General features: G+C 40.7%; 1 protein-coding gene across 1 annotated transcript; it reads right to left on the bottom strand.

Moving 5' to 3' along the window:
- Positions 1-141: 141 nt before the first annotated feature.
- LOC115012687 (somatostatin receptor type 5-like) lies at positions 142-19,743 on the bottom strand. Its single transcript, XM_029438419.1, is given in 3 exon segments — positions 142-3,592; positions 3,594-4,076; positions 19,557-19,743. Coding segments are annotated over 2 exon segments (1,434 nt in total). The 5' UTR covers positions 3,993-4,076; positions 19,557-19,743; the 3' UTR covers positions 142-2,557.
- Between the last annotated feature and the right edge of the window lie 1,908 nt (positions 19,744-21,651).

Raw genomic sequence — 21,651 nt, 5'->3', positions numbered from 1 at the left:
ACTATCACCTCTGTGTGTGTGTACACTATTTTATAACAACACACGTAAACATCTTACTTGCAGAGAGAAGCTTCCCCCCCCCCCCCCCCCTGAGGGCTTAGCAAATAAAGTACAGCCAAGCAAATCTTTTTTTAATGTGCCTTTAATGAAGATTTGAAGCTCCTCCTCAGCGGTGCAGCAGCGTGGGCGTGCAGCTGACAGCAGCGACACAGTAACACCCAGTTTCTCTGTATTTACAATCAGCTCACTGTCAGCTTGGTTTACACTCATGAATGAACGAGTGACATTTCTGATGAATGACTTTTATTTACCTGCATAGTGGTGGACAGTAAATACTCAATACACAGTAACATGTGAGATGGAAGAGGATCTTTAGCAATAACAGTAGAAATAAATGTATTATATCATTAAATGTGTCATTATTGACGCACTAATGCATCAATCTAACAATATTCAGACGAAAACTCAGAATTTTCAAGATTAAAGTCGTATATTTATGACAAAAATCTAAAGTCGTTAAATTATGAGAAAACATTCACACATTTTGTGCGTGCAAAGTTTTTTACTCCTGGCTCCATTATTTTAAAAAAAGTTCCTACAATAATAGCCATAACACGGCGTTACAATGTAATATTATGATCATCAAAATGGATGCAGCAGAACCAGAGTTCCTCTTTTTTATTCCACACGTTGTTCTTCCTTGTCAAACAAACCTGCCGCCTACATTACCCACAATGCAAATGATTCGTATGCAGCGGCTAATGTCGCCCGGAGCTTCTGTGGAGTCCTTGAATCCGTCTGATAAAGAATATTAATGCTCTGTAAAAGCACCGTATCAGTAACGTGCAGGTTTACACAAAGCACGACATTTGTTTGTTTAACATGATAACTGACATTCCTAAAAATGTTTCTGAGCCACATTAGGGATACAACTTAAACTGATAACACAATGGTAAATTATTAACTTTACATTTTTGACAGGGTCGTACAAGCTGTAGCAAATAATTTATCTTCACAAGACCTTCCAGAACAACCTGTTTTAATCTATTTAAATGTGTTTATTAGTTTATAATTAACAGATATAATATTTAAAGCGATGTCGTTTGATAAATGTGCAACGAGATCAGCAAACGCACAACAATCACCACAGACACGTCAGCTAACAGCTAATACACACACGCTAATATTCATAAACAATGTTTTTTAAATGTTCAATGTGAACTCTTTGTCAAGTGAATGCGTGCACCTTCCCCTTCTCTCACATTACGTCTTTATGCTGCTAATTTAACGCCTGAATTACATTTTTTAGCAACATAACGAGGAAACATTTGTTCTCCTGCAAGAACAACTCGTTAATTACGAGTCAAGAGTTTTAGAATCGAACATTTTGTCATGTTTTTAGGAATAAATCTCTGTAAAAAGCTTCAGATTATAGAGAGGAATGAAAGTTTGGTGCATGTAAACTGTAAAATGAGTCTAAGAAAATGTAATTTAAAGATTTGTCTTACAGTTTGAAAGACGCTGCAGCTGAAAAGGGTAAAAAGATAAATTAATATCAACATGAAACTTCCCCTGTAGATACTTAACCCTTAAATATGCAAATTTGGGATTATGTAACGCTAATTTCTGGTGAATTTAGGAGAAATCTGCACACACGAATACACAAAGTTAGTAAAATAAAAAGCTAGAAGAGACAAACCCTTAAATGGACTCGTGCATGAAAACACATGCGTTTGCCTGCAGTGTCTCGCGTAGAGTAAAATAAAAATACATAACGATCATCATCTTCGTGGTTTGTTAATTAACTGATTTTATCCCGCAGCTCGTCTGTCGGTTGTTACTGTGTGCAGATGGAAAGGATATAATATATATTAAATCTTAAACTTGAGTCCTACATTAGTCCTGAAAGCGACTACTCTTTGGTAACTTCTTTTATGAATGAAACTTTAGCAGAGCAGCTTGTGTGGCAGTTTTATGGCCGTTGATCGTGTTAAAGAAAACTGTTCCTGCATGAGGCCGCTTACGTCCTGACATTAGTTTTCCTACAACATCCTGTTGGAAAAAGATTAAACTGTGTTACGTTCACGTTCAGGTACTGGCAGCACTTTGTTTAAGATAAGGTTTAAATAAACTTACAACCTAACCTCCTCCTGCACTTTACACACCCATCCAACTTACAAACAACTTAGCAATTACATTTCAAATATAAACATAATTAACAGATGTGTTTGCAGGCATGTGATTATTAACTTAAATACATTGATGGTTGCAGTTAATTTGATTTTAGCCTAAATACATTCAAATCTACGCACGTTATGGACTAAAAGGCTACAAGTCAACAAGATACGTGTGACAAAAGTAGATAAAGGCACAACTTGTACATTTATATTCATGCATATGTACACGATATAAACAGAGATACATTCTGTATGTTGGGAAAACTTCTTCAAATGTCAAAGGAGCTTCGAGTCCATTTGAGTTTTTCTAAAGTTTTCGTTATTATTTAGTTTTATTTCCACGCTGCGTTGTAATACTGTAATCTCCATCCTTATGAACACTATAAGTAACTGATCTCCAGCGAGGCGCTCTGTTCCAAGTGTTCCTCTGGCAGAGTTTTAATGCTCCCGTTTTTGTTTCCATTGAGGAGCAACGGTACGGTCAGCGTGGAGCCGTTGGCGAGATCTTTCCCCTTCACGTCCCCAGACTTGTCCTTCCTGTCCGGGGACGACAGCTCCGTCGCTCCAGGAGTCGTCGCTTTCTCGGACAACAGCGGCTGCGAGCTCTGCGGCTGGAAGCTGCTGTGGCTACTTTCGGCGATTCTGTAGATCTCGGTCATTTCCGAGACGTCTTCCTCATCTTCGTCTTCTTCGCGTCTGACCACCCGTCTCAGGCTCTCCCTGGGCATGAGCGCCATCCGGCCTTCTTTCTGCTCCTGCTGGCGCGCCATGGGCTCGTGGTTCTCCACTTTTCTCGTGGAGCGGCAGAGGGCTTTCCGGAAACCCCTCTTGAAGTTGTCCGACAGGAAGCCGTAGACGATGGGGTTGGCGCAGCTGTTAGCGTAGCCGAGCACGACGACGAAATAGTAAAGCCCCTGGTACTCTTCGGGCAGCGCCACCAGCAGGTTGATGATGTTGAGGGCGTAGAAGGGCAGCCAGCAGAACACAAACACGGCGACGACAATCACGACCATGCGCGTCACTTTTCGCTCCGACTTTCTGCGCTTGGTGGAGGTGGCGTGGACCTTTTTCCCCGAGCTGCGGACCTTGAAGACGATGATCAGGTAGCAGAGGCAGATGATGAGGAGAGGGCAGAAGAATCCGACCGTGGAGGTGTAAATGATGAAAGCCGCGCGCCAGATGTTCGCCGGCTGCGGCCAGGCGATGTTACACGTAGGCCTACCGCCCGTCCGCTGGATGTTGGCGAAGATCACCACAGGCAGCACGACGAGGAACGACAATGCCCATACGGTGCCGTTCACTAATTTGGCCACCTGAGGGCGACGCCACTTTGAAGAGCGGATGGGGTGCACGACGGCGAGGTAGCGGTCGATGCTCATCACGGTGAGGCAGAAGATGCTCGTGAACTGGTTGATAGGAGTCGACGGTCATCACCAGGCGGCACATGAACGAGCCGAACGGCCACATCTGCAGCGTGTTCTGCACCGCGAGGAAAGGCAAACCGAGCATGAAGAGCTCGTCGGCGATGGCTAAGTTGAGGATGTAGATGTTGGTGACTGACTCTATCTTGGAGTAGTGCAGCACGATGTGAATCACCAGCGTGTTCCCGCCCAGGCCGATGATGCACACGATTATGTATATGAGCGGTATGAGGACGCCGGCCACGCTGGTGCCCGAGGAGACGTCGGGGCCGGTGGAGTTGGTGAGGTTGAACAGCGTCTCGTTCAGATCGCTGCCGTTCAACATGAGCAGGAACAGAGGGAGACCCGGCGAGGGGCTGGTGAAGCTGCCGCTCTCCCACGTCTCATCCGTCATCTCCACCCCGGGAAGCGAGGCGACACCCGCCGATCTCTCTGTCGCTTCTAAACCTTCTGTCGTCTCAGCTCACGCCCATCTGCTCTGTTGGACGGAGAAAACCAATTAGCAGCTGAACAGTTTTCTACTTTTGTTTCATCTCCGAAGAGAAATTAAAAAACGTTTTTGTCTGTGTTTTTACAATTCTTATATATACTTCTTCCTTTATTTGAAAATCTTTAACTTTACACATTTCAACTTGTTTTCTGTCACACAATTATTTTAGATAAACATTTGTATCTAATACGTCATGCAGTACGTTTAATATCACAATATTGTCTATGTTTATATGATGTGCCCACTGTAAAAATGCTTACATTCGACACAAATTCATGTAAAATAAATTAAATTAGATTTAATATTGAGATTTAAATGTAATATTTAGATTTAATATTTAGATTTAAATGTAATATTTAAATTTAATATTTAGATTTGAATGTAATATTTAGATTTAATATTTAGATTTAATATTTAGATTTAAATGTAATATTTATTAAACCTCTCTGGGAACCATCACCTTATCGTGGTGGAGAGGTTTGTGTGTCCCTATGAACCTGAGAGCTGTGTTGTCTGGAGCCTAGTGCTCCTGGTAGGGTCTCCCAATTGTCTCAGGCGAGGGCCAGACTAAGAATGGTTCAAAAACGACTTCATGAAAGAAAGGGAAAGGAAAGGAGAGACCCTGCCCGGAGGAAGCCCGGGGCCCCCGTCTGGAGCCAGGCCCAGAGGGAGGGTCCGACAGCGAGCGCCTGGTGGCTGGGTTTGCCACGGAGCCTGGTCGGGCACAGCCCGAAGAAGCTACGTGGTGCCTCCCATCCATCCATCCTGTGGGCCCACCACTCATGGGAAAAACCGCTGGGGTCGGGTGCGCTGTCACACGGGTGGCAGTGATGGTCAGGGACCTCGACGGACCAGACCCGGGCAGCAGAGGCTGGCTCTGGGGACGTGGAACGTCACCTCTCTGTGGAGGAAGGAGCCGGAACTAGTGCGGGAGGTGGAGCGCTACCAATTGGATCTGGTGGGGCTTACCTCCACGCACAGTCTTGGCTCTGAAACCGTTCTCCTGGATAGGGGTTGGACTCTATTCTTCTCCGGAGTTGCCCAAGGTGTGAGGCGTCGGGCAGGGGTGGGGATACTCACTAGCCCCCGGCTGAGCGCCGCTACGTTGGAGTTTATCCCGGTGGACGAGAGGGTTGCCTCCCTACGCCTTCGGGTTATGGGGGGGGAAACTCTGACTGTTGTTTGTGCCTATGCCCCAAACCGCAGTTCTGAGTATTCAGCCTTCTTGGAGACCCTGAATGGAGCCCTGCAGGGAGCTCCAGTAGGGGACTCCGTAGTCTTGCTGGGAGACTTCAACGCACACGTGGGAAACGATGGAGACACCTGGAGAGGCGTGATTGGGAGGAAGAGCCTCCCTGATCTAAACCCGAATGGTCGTTTGTTGTTGGACTTCTGTGCTAGTCATGGAATGGCCATAACAAACACCATGTTCGAACATAAGGATGCTCATAAGTGCACGTGGTACAAGAGCACCCTAGATCAAAGGTCAATGATCGATTTCGTAATCGTATCATCTGATCTGAGGCCGCATGTTTTGGACACTCAGGTGAAGAGAGGGGCGGAGCTGTCGACTGATCACCATCTGGTGGTGAGTTGGATCAAGGGTGGGGGAAGACTCTGGACAGACCTGGTAAACCCAAACGGGTAGTGCGGGTGAACTGGGAACGTCTGGAGGAAGCCCCTGTCCTGGGGATCTTCAACTCACACCTCCGGCGGAGCTTTTCAGCCATCCCTGTGGAGTTTGGGGCCATTGAACCTGAGTGGGCGATGTTCAAAACCTCTATTGCTGGACCCCGGTAGTCAGGGAAGCCGTCCGACTGAAGAAGGAGTCCTTCCGGGTTATGTTATCCGGGAGGACTCCGGAAACAGTTGCAGGGTATCGAAGGACCAGAAGGGCGGCAGCTTCTGCCGTGTCAGAGGCAAAGCAGCGGGTGGGGGAGAAGTTCGGAGAAGCTATGGAGAAGGACTTTCGGTCGGCACCAAGGTGCTTCTGGAAAACCATCCGGCACCTCAGGAGGGGGAAGCGAGGAACCATCCAAGCTGTGTACAGCAAGGGTGGGACCCTGATGACTTCGACTGAGAAGGTTATCGGCCGGTGGAAGGAGCACTTTGAGGAACTCCTGAATCTGACTAACAAGCCCTCTATGGTAGAGGCAGAGCTGGAAGCTGATGGGGGACCATCGTCAATTTCCCTGATGGAAGTCACTGAGGTAGTCAAACAACTCCACAGTGGCAAAGTCACAGGGGTTGATGAGATCCGTCCAGAAATGCTGAAGGCTTTGGGTGTTGAGGGGCTGTCTTGGTTGACACGCCTCGTCAACATTGCGTGGAAGTCTGGGATAGTACCTAGGGGTTGGCAGACCGGGGTGGTGGTTCCCCTATTTAAAAAGGGGGACCAGAGAGTGTGTGCCAACTACAGGGGTATCACACTTCTCAGCCTCCCTGGTAAAGTCTACTCCAAGGTGCTGGAAAGGAGGGTTCGGCCGGTAGTCGAACCTCTGATTGAAGAGGAACAATGCGGATTCCGTCCTGGTCGTGGAACAACAGACCAACTCTTTACTCTTGCAAGGATCCTGGAGGGGGCCTGGGAGTACGCCCATCCGGTCTACATGTGTTTAATTCACATCAACAGAAACTGCAGAGATAATTTCCTCAAGATAATAGAAACTACTAGATACTAGAAAATAGGAAAAAAACACGTATTTTATAAAGAAGTCAATATTTAAAATGTATTTTGCAAGAATTACTCTTGAAATGTTAACGTTACTCATTGATTGTGTTGTTTCAGTGTAAATATACACGATATATAGTCTGACTTTACTATTCAGGCAAAATGATGAAATGTTACTGAACACGATCAAAAGGCCAAAAATCTAAAATTTCACTTTCCCCATAAATGTCAGATGTTTGGAGGAGGTGAGGAAGTAATGAGCAATTAAGGAGCTCTGCTGTGAGAAATGAGCAAAAAGACAATTATGAAAACATTGTGTTTACAATAACACGGGACGAAGATAACAGTCAGACAAAAAGAAAAAGCACAGATTGGAAAGAGGCGAATATAAAATGATGGCAGGAAACAATTAAAACCGGGTGAAGATGGATGTTTGCAGATAGATTGATTTGACGACAGCAGCTATATTTGTTCCTATTGACACAGCAGGTAAATTAAACAGAGTGTGTTCCCACACGAGGCTGATAATTGACATTTCATGAGCAACCCTGCAGCGCTGTGGTAACATGAACTGGGAACGCACGGGGAGAGCTGGCTGTCGACAGCCTGTTCACAGCTGGTGTACTCGCCCACACATTCACTCGTTTAATAAAGAACAATTAAATAAATTCAGGATGATATTGGCCAAGCTAGCAGGGTGGGCATGGCCAGCTATGAACATAATTATTTCCTAAAACAAAAAACCCCACTGTCTCTGCATCTGATTGATGTGAAACTGCTTGATATTGACAGCTATCTGTGCGGGAGAGACTGAATGTACTTGTCAGGCATGTCTACCCAGAATGCCTTCTGTGAACACTGACATGAGTGTCAGCAGCAGACAGTCCAGCCCGCTCTTCTGCGCTCCGGGGGGGCAGACAGCGCAGATGAATTATTGAGTGGAATTAGATTTGAGTTGGCTCGTTTCTTTTACAATTGAAAGGTGCTTCTGGAATAGTTGTGGTGGTTGATGCACATTTTCTATTAAATCTAGACCTTTAAAAATGGCCACATGCGATTTTAGGGGAGCCAAATACCATCAACCCATAGGTTTGGTTCAATTAAGAGACAATTAACAATTCATTTAATTTATTACTGCATGAATAATTACAATTTCCCCTCGTTGGGGATAAAAGTGGGGAAAATGTACACAATTATCAGCCACAGTAAGGGAGGGGGGGCATTAATCATATGGGGGCACTTAATAATAAATCAATAATGAAATCAATGAATCAATACTTTACATTTTACTGGTGATTTCTTGATTTCTTTGTTTACAGAAGTCAGTGTGGATCGAGTGACACGTCTCACTTCCTGGTGCAGCGGGGGAAATGAACTCGCGTGACGTTATTATGAAACTGCCAAACAGATTTAATTACTTGCTAATGGAAAGATAAACCCCCCTGTGTGGATCTATAAGGAACGTGTGATATGATATGAATATTATAATGACGCCTCTCACATTTGATTTCGACGATCTGGCTTCAATTCACCTTTTCTGTAACCCTAACCCTAACCACCTCGTCCGGGGATTAAGTAAATCCGCTAATTCTCTCTAATTTCAAGACTCCTTTGACAAAAACAATAGTTTTACAGAGCATGGGATATGAAAGAATAGATGTCGCATGGATGAAACCATATGGCAGATGTCTTGCCTGGGTCCAGTTTTAAATTTGCTATAATTTTAATCTATAATGAAACAGGATTATGTTGTTTTTATAATCCTGCCAGGTTAAATTACTGTTTTTGTCAAGGGAGTCTGGTGGCTTTGAGGACAGAATGGATAACAGCTTCAGTTCCTCTTCTGAAAGCGCTGTCTGACAAAAAAGATAAAGCGGTGAAAATAGTCTAAATATAGCGTACACATGAACCGATATTGATTTCTTTTAGGTGACTAAAATACATTGCAGTCCACAGCAGTGCATTACTGAGCTTCCCGCTGGTGCTCCTGTCTGTAGCTTCAAACCAGGGGCGTGCTACTGTAGGAAACACACTGACTATACATAAATACTCCAGACTATCCCTTTAAAACTGATGCAGAGAACAAATACTATTACTGTATTCTATAAGTGTGCAAAAGACACAACATTAAGGCATTTAGAGGCCGTTTGATTTCACACTTCATTAACTACAGCCACAGAGAAGTCAATATAACTTCACAATAAAAGCATCATGAGCACATATTCTCTTTTTTTTTCCCCAAAAAATGTTTTATGTGAGAAAAAAACTCATCAAACAAACCGACGGAAAGGTTACAGCTGCTCTATAATCATATTTTATATAATATTATATCAAGTTATAACAAACAATCAACAGAACAAGACAAATGTGTCTCTTTATGAGAGTATTTTCTTTGTTTTCACTCCACTGTCACATTATTGATATTGTTTCTGATTCCTGTTGTTGACATTTCACATTACATTCTGGATCACCATGGAAACCAGCGGGAGAGAAAACCCAGAGATCGTTGTCGTAAATCAAATCAAAAACAAATTGAAAAACGGCAACAAGGAAAGATCTTTCTCTTCTCGTGTGAAAATGTTTGAAAGAGAGAAAGAATAAATACACACGTGATTAATGAGACAATAAAATAACAACAGCTCAGCTCGAGTCTTCGGCTACGGAGTCAGAGGAGGGCCAAAAACAAAAAAGCAAATAAATGTGTGAATATAAAGAGCTATAAAAACTAAAATAAAAATATGGAAATATAAAGAGAAATAAATGAAAGAATAAATCTGTAAAATAAAAAAAGCAAATAAATGTGTGAATATAAAGAAGAATAAATAAGAAAAAATATATAAAGAGAAATGTATGAATAAATAAATAAATATTGAAATCTAAATATTCTTTCATATATTTCCTTATTTCTTTTAAGCCTCTCCTATAACTCCATATAATGCAGCCATTGAAGGATTATTTCATTATAACCAGGATTAAACTATATATAGCGGCTTCCTTGTAAACTGAGCTGATATTGTTTCATTAAATATGAATTATCAACCAGATATGGCAACTAAAAACACCAGAACCTTCTGTTTTATTTCAGCTACAATCTGTAAAACCACAATGAGATGTTATTTATGGCGCTGCGTTGTCGCTATAATGGTTAAAATACAAGTTGTTCTACTTAATTGTGCATCAGCCTGCGCAGATTTTCCAAAATCCGTCCCTCTTGTCTCGTCGTGCAGCAGCAGCTCTGGCAGATATTATATTTGATTATATTATAGCCAGTTATCATCATTCATGTATGAAGATAAACGTTTTTAATATCGCTAAACGTGTTTTTGTTTTTTGTTTTCTTCATAACATTGAAAATGTGCAGCGTTAGTGAAGTCCACGCAGACTCACAACTGAAGAAAGCAGTTCAACGGAAAAGAAAAATGACAGAATCGGTCCAATTTAGAACTTTAGTTCTATTTAAAAGCCAGAAATATTGAACTTTTGTGCCAATTATGTCGTCAAGCGATGAGTGAGAAACTCCCTTTACACTTCGTGCTTGTTGGGCAGATGGGAAAGCAATATGAAAGTGTAAATGCATCCAAGAAGCGTTCACGTCCGTCAGTTTGCGCTGCATTAACGGACATGTTTGGGAATATATCTCTCGATATTACATATTATTTGTGCACTTCATACTGTGAACTTTTCACATTCACTGGACAACCTCTGCAAAAAAACACTACAAAGTTCTTTCATTTGAATTAAGATATATTGTATATCTTCTTTAATTCTATATTAATATTTCTTGATTTTTGCAATAGGCTACTTGCTTTTATTTGTTATTTAACTTTCTCTTACTATTTTATGTTTCTTTGCCAAAACACCAAAACAAATTCCTTGTATGTGAAAACCTACTTTATTATGTTTAGTTTCTTGCATTCTCTGTGTTTTAAATGTGTTGTTTTATTGGAAAGCACTGAAGGGTTTATATAACTAAAGTTTAGTGTTATTGTTATTATGTGATACTGTTATAACTTAACGGCTAAAGTGGAGAATGGTCGACTCTGATTAGCACGAAGTCTTGAAAACGGAGACAGATTACAGAGTTGTGATGCTTAAAAGCAAATAAAAGTGCATTAAATCACAGCTGGACACTTTCATTCTGCAGCTTAACGTGACGTAGATAATAAATCTCTTCTGCAGCTGCAACATCGACTGCGATGCCTCTGAGAAATCAATCCTCTCAAACACCCTGAAGTCGGACATTTGCTTTGTATTCGTCATATTTCATTCCTGTCAAACCTGAGAGAGGAAATCCATTCAGATTCAGGGTCTGAACTCGAGGTCATGTGATCAACAAAGCTATAAAATCTGAACGCTAACAATCAGATCAATATCTTTCTCTTTGACTGCAAGAAGCTGCGTCCGTCTGCGGCTGAAAACATCTGATAACAGCCGGGATAAAATGACGCGTGATCTATATTTGAATCGTCTGATGTCCGCTGGTCGTATCGAGGACTCATCTCTCGTGGTCATGCTGTTACTGGTGACACATTTCTGTCCCACTTTGTTTATCCACTAAATAATTTGTATCTAAGACAGCTTGAAGTTTTGGATTTACACACATCTGCAATATCTTTAAACCCTGTGCCCTAGAAATAAAATGTTCAGAGCTGCAGCGATCAGTCGATAATCGATTTATTATGCATAAATGTCTCAAATATGGAGATTTGCTGCTTTAATCTGTTTTATATCATATTAAAGTGAATATCTTTAGGGTTAGGGTTAGACGTCTGAGAGACTGTAAAGGACATTTTTCACTATTTACAAGTATTAAAGTGTTCATAGCGAATGCGAGCGACACCCGTCCCTGAAGGGCTTTGATGAAAGTAAAGATTAAAACAGCGAGGTAAATTAAATACAGTGAGACACAATAAAGCTCATATTAAAAACAAGGCTAGACATGAGTCCAGGTTTGTTGCCGAATTAACCATGATTTGGTATCAGCACTGTAACTTTTATTCTTGTTATTCCATTTGATCTTGTTTTTATTTATACTCATTTGGCTTTTCAATGTTTTTAATTGTATTTAAATGTCATTTTATAAAGTGTTTCTTTTGCACTATTCCTTTGTCTTAATGCTTTTCTAAATGTGTTTTGTAAAGCACCTTGAATTGCCTTGTTGTTGAAATGTGTTATATAAATAAACTCGCCTTTCAGCACATTTCAAGTGATCAGGTCGCGAGTTCCAGAACGTTTCGTCCTTTCACAGTAAAACCTGTCTGTGCAAAAGATGCTTTGCAGAATGATCCATTATATTTGCCACTTGAAGCTGCTCTGCTGGATCTGCTGCAGCTCTTTTATCTCTTGGTGTATTTGCAGAAAGGCTAAGGAGCAAGTCCAAAGGCTGAGGGATATCCACTTGTAGTGACGCCGGCGTTATTAAGCTCGTTCATGGTTATGTTTCGACTCTGGCTGTAAGAGGGGTGAGTGTGAGGCAGCAGGGAAAGAACAGCAACAGTTCAGGAACGTATTGATCGAATGGAGGTTGTTTTTATTCCGTTGTGCTGCGTAGCGGCTGCTAGCAGCTAAAAGCTAACGTGAATCAGCCTGTGTCATGTTGCAATACCGTCACTATCGTAATAAACACACAAGTGAAATCCTGCTTCTCACAAAACCCACAAAAATACTTTATTTTGGCGGGACCTCTATTTAGGACCCCCAAAGTATAGTTGGCAAACAATTTTTAGCATTTAAAGTTTTTTTATCTGTCGCAGAGAACAACAGGACGCTACCGGGAGCACACACACACACACACACACACACACACACACACACACACACAGGAGAGATTGATAACAGCCTCTCTGTTTACTCTTCTTCACAGACTTCAAAGTCTTCAACTAGCAAAACACAAAGTCTGTCGTCCAGGTTTGCAATGATTGTAATCGTACAATTAAACTAAAGTCTAAGTATTGAAACTTTAAATCATACATGAAGGCATCACTTTGTCGGTGGGTTTCATCGTTCATTCAAACAATCTCGATTAATCAAACAAACTATATTTTTACCTGAAGTGGTACGGAACCGCCACCTGGCAGAACAAACCTGCAGATATCAGAGCTGCTGAAGGTGAACGCTTATCTCACGTCTCCCCGAAGTGACCGAATTATAAGTACTACGAACGGGAAGTACATTTCTTCACACTGAGTTTTAATCTGAGTGGAACAATGTTTTACTGTTTGAACAAAACCATTTCCGGTTCACCTGTAGTCATGAAGGGTCATGACCGAAAGAACGAGATCGCGTCTACAAGCGGCCAACATGTGTTTCCTCAGACGGGTGGCGTCTCCCTTAGAGAGAGTGTGAGAAGCTCAGCCATCAGGAGAGACTCGGAGTAGAGCCGCTGCTCCTTTACGTTGAAAGGAGCCAGTTGAGGTGGTTCATCTAGTAAGGAGCCACCTGGGCGCCTCCCTAGGGAGGTGTTCCAGGCACAGCTGGGGGGAGACCCCGGGGAAGACCCAGGACTCGGTGGAGAGATTATATCTCGACCCGACCCCGAATAAGTGGTACACGATGGATGGATGGATTTCTGGTTTACAGTCAGGATTGTTTGAACGAGGAGTTTCTGTGAAAGTCATTTATCTCAATATAGTGTTTCTACATATTAACACAATTTTAAATTCCCCTAAAAATCTCCACATTTGTTTTCTGAAAAAATACAGCAATAAGCTCCCATGCACTTTAAAGTCTTACAGTAAAACATACTTACTCCTTTAACATTATATTACTATTTTAAATCACATATGTGGAAACCAAAATGTTGACTCTATAATATAATCAGATCTGGCTAAGTTTAAAAATCCCTTTCAGAAGTGTTTTAAAACAAGAAAATAATAAAGAAAGGAACATTAGATCTACTCCTCCTCAAACCCAGTTATAAACTATTTCTTAAATGTTAATTCAGTGCATGTAAATGCTAAATAAGGTTAACGTTTAGGTTTGAGATTACTGCCAGTGCCTCTGTCAGCACATAATTGAGGTGACAAGGGATTAAATATATTCACATGACATCCATCATGAAGACGATGATGACAAGCGGCAGATAAAGGGATCATTTACCATCGCTGTGGCTGCAGCGCCGAGCCGAGCATCCATCACAAAGGTCAGAGTCTCCGACAGCCGGAGTTTCATCATCCTGACACGCATCAACAGATGCATTCAGGTGCACAACACGAGGCATCGGTGCTGTGCTTTAGTACACGTTTGAAGGACTTGGACTTCCGTATTATCTTTGCATGTCACTTTATACTCTGTTATCAACTGGATCTGCAGCTCCTCTTGGCTTTATGGAGATTTATAGTGAGTTCAATTTGCACATGAAAAAAACAGACTGGAATTGCCAGAGTTGGTACGACGGGAAAAAATAAAACGCCACAATGGACCCGAGTGGGTCCTCAGAGTTTTAACAAAGTCAGTTTAATATGCAACTTCATTTCATACATATGTATCAGGTCCCTGTATCTCTGTAAGCTCAGGGGTCCTGATAAACGTTGATAACCGCTGCATTAGTTGTTAAAAAATGTCAGAAAATATGTTTCTCAAAGCCGAAGATGACGTCTTCAAATGTGTTGGTTTGTCAACACCTCAAAAATATTCAGTTTTCTGTAATAACGGAGGAAAGAAACCAGAAAATATTCACATTTAAGAAGCTGCAATCAGAGATGTTTGACTTTTCTTTCTTAAACGATTATAATATATATATTAATTTAATAGTTCACAACTTGTTGATTAACTTTGCAGCTCTCGAGCATAACAACATTTTATTCTCTCATCTGATTTATGGTGTCTGTACAGATTTTATATTTAATCCATTGTTCAGAAAGTCCTCTCTGCTTCACACTGGACTGTTGTCAGCAGGAGCTCAGGGTCGTGGCGAAGGACTCGAGCTGTTTGAATAGCGTATTTGTTCTTTTATATTTTCTCCTCTCAAAGAAGCCGAGAGAGAACATTCAACATTTTTGCCGAGCGGTTAACTGAGCGAGCGAAGGACACAGAAGAAATATTGTTTACATAGAATGAAGGTTATACTACATGTTGTATAAGATATGAGCTTTAAGTTAAGTGTATAAGATGCTTAGCAACAATACAGTCACGTTCACACAATCACTTTAAAATGTATAATTTAAGTCTTTTGCTTTGTGGTCATGCAAACATGCACTAATATCCTGATATAGTCAATAATAGTCTTTTTCAATGATTCATGCAGCATTTCCAGGTTTGAACCAAAGATTATGCATTTCAAGCGGCGCCATTGGTATGAAATGGTTCACACTTCCTGTCTCTTAATGTGTTTCTACCTTATTCTGCTAACATTAGATCTTTACACAGCTAAAACAACATATATATACATTAGAAAGGGCGTTCGTGAGCTTTAGTTTAAAATGTTGAAACAGTTTGACAGCAGATCTCGCGAGACTTCGTTGCTGAGAAAGACAAATTGGTCTCAAACAAAGTTAATCTTCTTCTGATTTGTCCGTCTGAAAAATGGCGTTTTAGTGTCAGAATGTTTGGAAGATACGCGGCTTGTTCGATATTTACTTTTGTGTCGATGCGCCGAAAGAATCGTTCATAATCTGTGTTCACGTTCACGTCTCCCGTCGGAGTTTATAGACTCAGACCTGCCGCTCGTCTCTGGTTGAACATTAAAACAAATGTAGAGAAATATCCATAAAGTGTGAGGCACAAACATTAAGGCATATTAAAGAACACAATTTCATTTCACTCTTCATTAACTCCACAGCTGCTCTGCTTCATATTCAATCTCATAGAAGCATCGTGAGAAATGAAAGAAGATTTCCAAAGATATTGAACTATTCCGTTGCAAAACAAATTTGCTTAAAAGGTTTAGTATTTAATTTACATGTAAAATATCCATCTCATTTCATTACACAAGTTAAAGGGTCACGTTTAATGCAATGTTTTTCAGTGTTTCTTTTATTCTTTCACACGTGCATAACCTCCTCCTATGCATTAGTGAAATAAAGTTTTACTCAATCACTCAAAGGTTAGTGCATATTGTTGTTTGGACAGAGGGGATGTTGGATCTCTCTTTGTATCACTCCATGAATCAGAAAATACTGCATTTCCTGCACGTTAGTGTAGCGTGTATAACATGAGCTGTGAGTGACATGTGAACAAAGCCCTCTGCACAAAGCTTCAGAATATAGAGAGGAATGAAAGTGGAAAGTTTGGTGTATGTAAGTGCTACTGAAGTGGAGACTTCTGCTGAAGAGTGTGAGAAAAAGCTCCTTTAGAGAAAAGCTCCTTTAAAGATATGTATTGTAACATTCAAACATGTTGTACACACTACAGGTGAACAGAGTCATACATGTTGTACACACTACAGGTGAACAGAGTCATACATGTTGTACACACTACAGGTGAACAGAGTCATACATGTTGTACACACTACAGGTGAACAGGGTCATACATGTTGTACACACTACAGGTGAACAGGGTCAAACTAACAGATATCAGCATGAAGCTTCCCCACTTCATGACTCACATCAACACAACTTTATATTACAAGTGTTCAAACCCTTAAAACCCTCAGATATTCTTACAGTTTGCTCACTTTGATTTAGTCAGTTTTCATCCTGACTTCTGCAGAACTTTAGACTCATGCAGAAGCTTCTCTAGTTTTGGACTTTCTCTGTTCTCTGTATACGCGGCCTGTTTTGTAATTGCACATATGTGTGACACAATAATTAAAGTGTCAAACATTGAGGAACAAGGCTTCTCCTCTGGGCTCGGGGAGTCAAACACACTTAAAGTCCTGACTTTAGCTTTAAGCTTCGTCGCTCTGGTGCGGTAGATGCCAATCTCAAGGAAGGAAGAAAAGCAATCAGAGCTATATTGAAATACCCTGTGCACCTTGTTCAGCCTCATTTTCAAGAGGAGAGGGACATGCACCTCTTTACATAAATTTGAAGGCAATTTAAGTCAATCTCCTGCCTGAAGAAGTGCCGGAGTTACTAGGTGCATTTCAATCAACCTGCACATGCACATTTTCAATTTGCCCATAAAAAACCTGAGAGGAAACGCAAAATATCCCAGAAAATCTTATATATATGCAACATCCAGCATGCTTAAATCAGAATATGTAACTATACAGAAATTATACAGTTATTAATAACTTACAGAAACCACGTGAGACACTGGTCTCACGTGGTTTCTGTAAGTTATTAATAACCAACAAGTTCTGCGGCCCTCAGTTCTGACAACTGTGCTACTATAATGCATAAAGTTGGAAGTTTGTGGGTCAGATTCGGGTCGGGTGGGGTTGTAACGGTACTAGCCCCAGTTTCCCTTTGTTTTGATTCATTATGCTAAGCTAAGCTAACCAGCTGCTGGCTGTACCAGTATATATTATATTTATATAATGTATATTTACAGTAAAGACATGAGAGAAGTGTCCATCTTGTCCTCTAACGCTGCAAGAAAGCAAATCACCATCAAACTATTCTGACGAGAAGGAAGAGAAGTTTACTCGTTTCCCTCGCGCTCACGATTAATGAAAGCTTCAACAGCAAAATGATCCCTTTTTCAGCAGAGACACTTCTTACCATAAACGTCCTGTCATGACATGAATAAGGAACATTTACATAAAGACACCACTTTAACAGCTCGATGAAGCCAGTAATGTTATGTATTTTGTGTCTGAAGAGGGCTAGAAGAAATAACACCTCCACCTGTGCAAGTGTAGTCATCATAGTTATGTTTTTTCTGCTTTTGTCTTTGACGAGGCGGCAGAATGTTCCTGCTTTCAGCCTTTTTGACCTCCTAAAAGGCAATTTCGTCTAAAATTATGCTGCAGGTTCGTGCTGATTAACTTCACACCTGTGGTGTCTGTGAGTGTGTGTGTATGAGTAGATGATGGCATAATTTTTGTTATTAGTGTGTGTTTATGAATTAGAATTTCAATTTCTAGGATCACACATATCTGAATCTTTTGCGAGCATATTATAATTTATTTATTTTTACAAAACATGCAGCATTTTGCATCCTAAGTGGTTTCATGGAGGAGCGTGATGTTGTTTTGCTCCTCAGAACTGAACAGAAATAATCATGTTGGATGGTAATCACACTCATAAACACAGCTGAGAAGTTTATTTCCCGGAAAAAAACTGTTTTTTATTTCCACAAACTGAACTAACTATAAATAAAACCCTGATGCAATTCTCAGAACAATATACAGTGTGTGTGTGTGTGTGTGTGTGTGTGTGTGTGTGTGTGTGTGTGTGTGTGTGTGTGTGTGTGTGTGTGTGTGTGTGTGTGTGAAGGATGACTAATTAATTTCAGAAAGGCAAAATAAAAACCTTGCAACTTGTTGCGATAAAGCTGTGTAGTACAGTATAATACTATAATACAGTTTTAAATGTTTATATGCTACTTATTAATGCACACACACACACACACACACACACACACGCACACACACGCACACACAGATTAGGTTACTGTGCCAATTTCTTAATTATGTTTGACAGTGAGGTGTATGTCTTATTGAGAGCGACAGGCTTCTGACTTTATGATGCCAAAGCCCCTTTAAAATACATGAAGGTTCTTATTAAGGGAAATTAAAGTTTGCATTTCCTCTTGAGACCACTTTAATCTGCTTACATTATGAAAAAGATCAGAAGAACAGAGACTTTCAATTAAAACCACCTTTTTTCAAAACGTGAGGCTAAATCTCTTTGGGGTAGATGCAAAAAACACACAAAAAGATGCAAAATGAGTTTAAATGGCGCATAATTGCCGCAACACGACTGCAAAGAAACACGATACGACCGTTAAGAGACGCATATCAACGACAAAGAGATACTATGATTAAAAAGAGACACAAAACGACTAGAAAGACTCGAAACAACCACAAAGAGACTTAAAACAGCTACAAAGAGACACTAAACGAATGACCACAAAGGGACACAAAATCACCACATAGAGACACAAAACAGCGACAAAGAGATACAAAACGACCACAAAGAGACTCAAAACAGCTACTAAGAGACACTAAACGACCACAAAGAGACTGAAAACAGCTACTAAGAGACAAGAATCAACTACAAACTAACACAAAACGACCACAAAGGGACGCACAATGACCACAAAGAGACACAAAACGACCACAAAGATACGCAGAATCACCACAAAGGGACGCAAAAACAACCACCAAGAGACAAACTGACCAAAGAGATGAAATACAACTTCAAAGAGATCAAATCCACCCCAAAGACACACGCCAAGCAGCCACACACATTGACCACTAAGAAACACAAAAGATAAATTGTGTTATTGTAATAATTGTGTGTATCTTTCAGTCTGTCTTTTACATGCATGTGAGCACATGGTCTCATAATCTGTCCATGACTGTGGGCTGTTTGGAGATAGAAATAACTGCATTTAATTCATATAATTTCATATTAAAATAGTTAGTTTGCCAATAATAATAATTTAGGCTATTACACTGAATGAATTATGGCACTATTAATACTGTCACGTGAAGCTGCAGTTCATTATGCAAAGAAACACACATTTAAAACGTTTTTTTTTTACAAATGTGTCCTCCTTTATTTAGTTATAAATTAAAAAGTTGGATTAATTAAGAACATTTAAGAGATGTGTGTGTTTGCATGGCTTCAATGTAAACGATGTTCAGCTCTGAATGCAGAAGTGAGACACGGAGCTGCACAGACAGCTGCTGTCTCACTGCTGCACGCTGAAAACATCCACAATAATCACTGAATATCTGAACTTACCTTTAACAAGGACACTTTTCAAATCGCGATTCTCTTATGAACCCGGTCTCGTCCTATGATTTTAAGGATTTTGTTTTATGAAACAACGCGAGACGAGCTGCAGTTGGTTAATTCCCTCTCAGGACGTGTTTTATCTTCATCCTCAGCCGTGAAACTGTCCGGTCCTCCGGTGCGTCTGTCGGTCAGTTTTCTTCCACTCTGCCCGACTGATGCACTGAAGGCACCGCAGCAACATTATAACAGACAGCCTCTTTCCTGTAACTAGGTAACAGCTCTGCTGCTGCACGGGGGTGAAGGAGGAGGTGTTGAAATCCTGTGTGCGCGCGCGTGTGTGTGTGTGCATGTGTGTGTGTGTGTGTGTGTGTGTGTGTGTGTGTGTTCTCCTGCAACAAGCCTGAAGAACCATTATAGGCTCGAGGGGGTCCACTTGGAAGATTTAATTTACTTAGAAGGAAGTGATAAATGTGTTTTCTTGTTGTTTAGTTTTTGAGGAAGAGCAGCAAAGTAGGTTTTTACATACGAGGAATTTGCTTTGGTGTATAATGGTGCATATATAAACACTGTAAGGGGAATTGAAATGGAAAAATAAGAGCAAATATTGACATAAAAAAAGAAAAGTCTATATGCTTATCATGTATAGGAAGTGAAAACGTTTGTTTTTTTAAGAAAAGCAGCGAAATTACACATTTGTGAAGCAATATGTTGTATTTTATACACTTATTATGTTTTATAAATTGTTTTAACTGAAAAGTAAAGCTGTCAGATAAATACAGTGAAGTAAAAATATTTATTAGAGGTTTTTTTTAAACATGTGACAAAACCCTAAAACAATATTAACCTTCAAAAAAATTAATAAATAACATGAATAAACATCTTTCAACAAATCTCTCATTCCAGTCACATATTTAGCAACAGAGCCCGCCTTCCCCGTTCAAACTGACCAATCAGGACTCCAGAATAGAGTTGACAAGTTTAACAAATATACATTGTTTTTCTTAATTTCTCAATTCATTCTTCGACATGTTAACATAAATACTGTACCTTCAAAATAAACAAATTCTTAGTACATCATTCGGTAGCTGCCATTACATCACACATCATTTAACCAATCACATCTGAGAACCCACCTCCAGCTGGTGCTTCCTCACAAGATGGCTTCCACAAAGGACTCAAACTTTGAGTCTGTTTAATATATTTTTTAAGAAATATACTGTCATGATCGTGATTTTTGTATATGCTGTTTTATTTTGAAGTGTTCAAAAGTGTTGTACTTCCTGTCTGTGTGTTTTCCTCCTGTGATTGTTGATTTGTTCCTTCTGTGTCCGTTCACCGTGTCCTTGTGTTTTAGCTTCTCTCCCCAGCTGTGTCTCGTTCCCCTCGTTTAGTGTCTGTGGGTATATATCCCTGTCTTTCCCAGTGTTCCTGGTGAGATCGTCATCCATGTGTCACCCTTGTTTGTTGGTGCCGCCGCGTGCTCCCCGTGTCATCCTGTCTTTTCAGTTTACTTTTTACCTTTTGTATTTTTGTTATTTTGTAAGCTTTTTGAATAAAGCCCTCTTTTTGTTAATCAGACAGAATTATTTGATGTGCCGATATGTCCTGTCTGTTTCTTCGGTTGCAGCTGACGTTATATTTGGTTTGATTTTTGAAAAAGCAATAAAAATGTTTATGGGAATGTCAACAATCTGGTTATAAATTGATTTTAGGGCCAGTGCAGGCATATCTTTTATTATAGATTTCGTTACGCCTCTGTGTATGAGTATCTCACAGCTGTGTTGCTCCAGATCGGCTGATTGGTGCCACGGGTCTCGTAAAGCAGATGAACGGCTGCCTTTTTAGATGTATGGATAAAGCAACGCCGCTGCAACAGATCAATAGATCGTTATGCGTTGAAGTAGCACTCGCTCTGACGCACTATTATTACATCTCCCATTCTTTCACAAACCGCTATGAAGGATTTCTCTCACTTCAAGGCTACAAAGGAGGCTGTCAACACCATGACAACAGGGATGATGTGTGTGTGATCAGCCATATTTATTCCACATGTCATAAAACTTAGATTACATACGAGTGTCCTCAGCACAGGGAGTTATAG

This window comes from Cottoperca gobio, chromosome 8 (genome assembly GCF_900634415.1).
Source record: "Cottoperca gobio chromosome 8, fCotGob3.1, whole genome shotgun sequence".
In the NCBI taxonomy this organism is placed as follows: Eukaryota; Metazoa; Chordata; class Actinopteri; order Perciformes; family Bovichtidae; genus Cottoperca; species Cottoperca gobio.
This window is presented reverse-complemented; position numbering and strand designations above follow the sequence as displayed.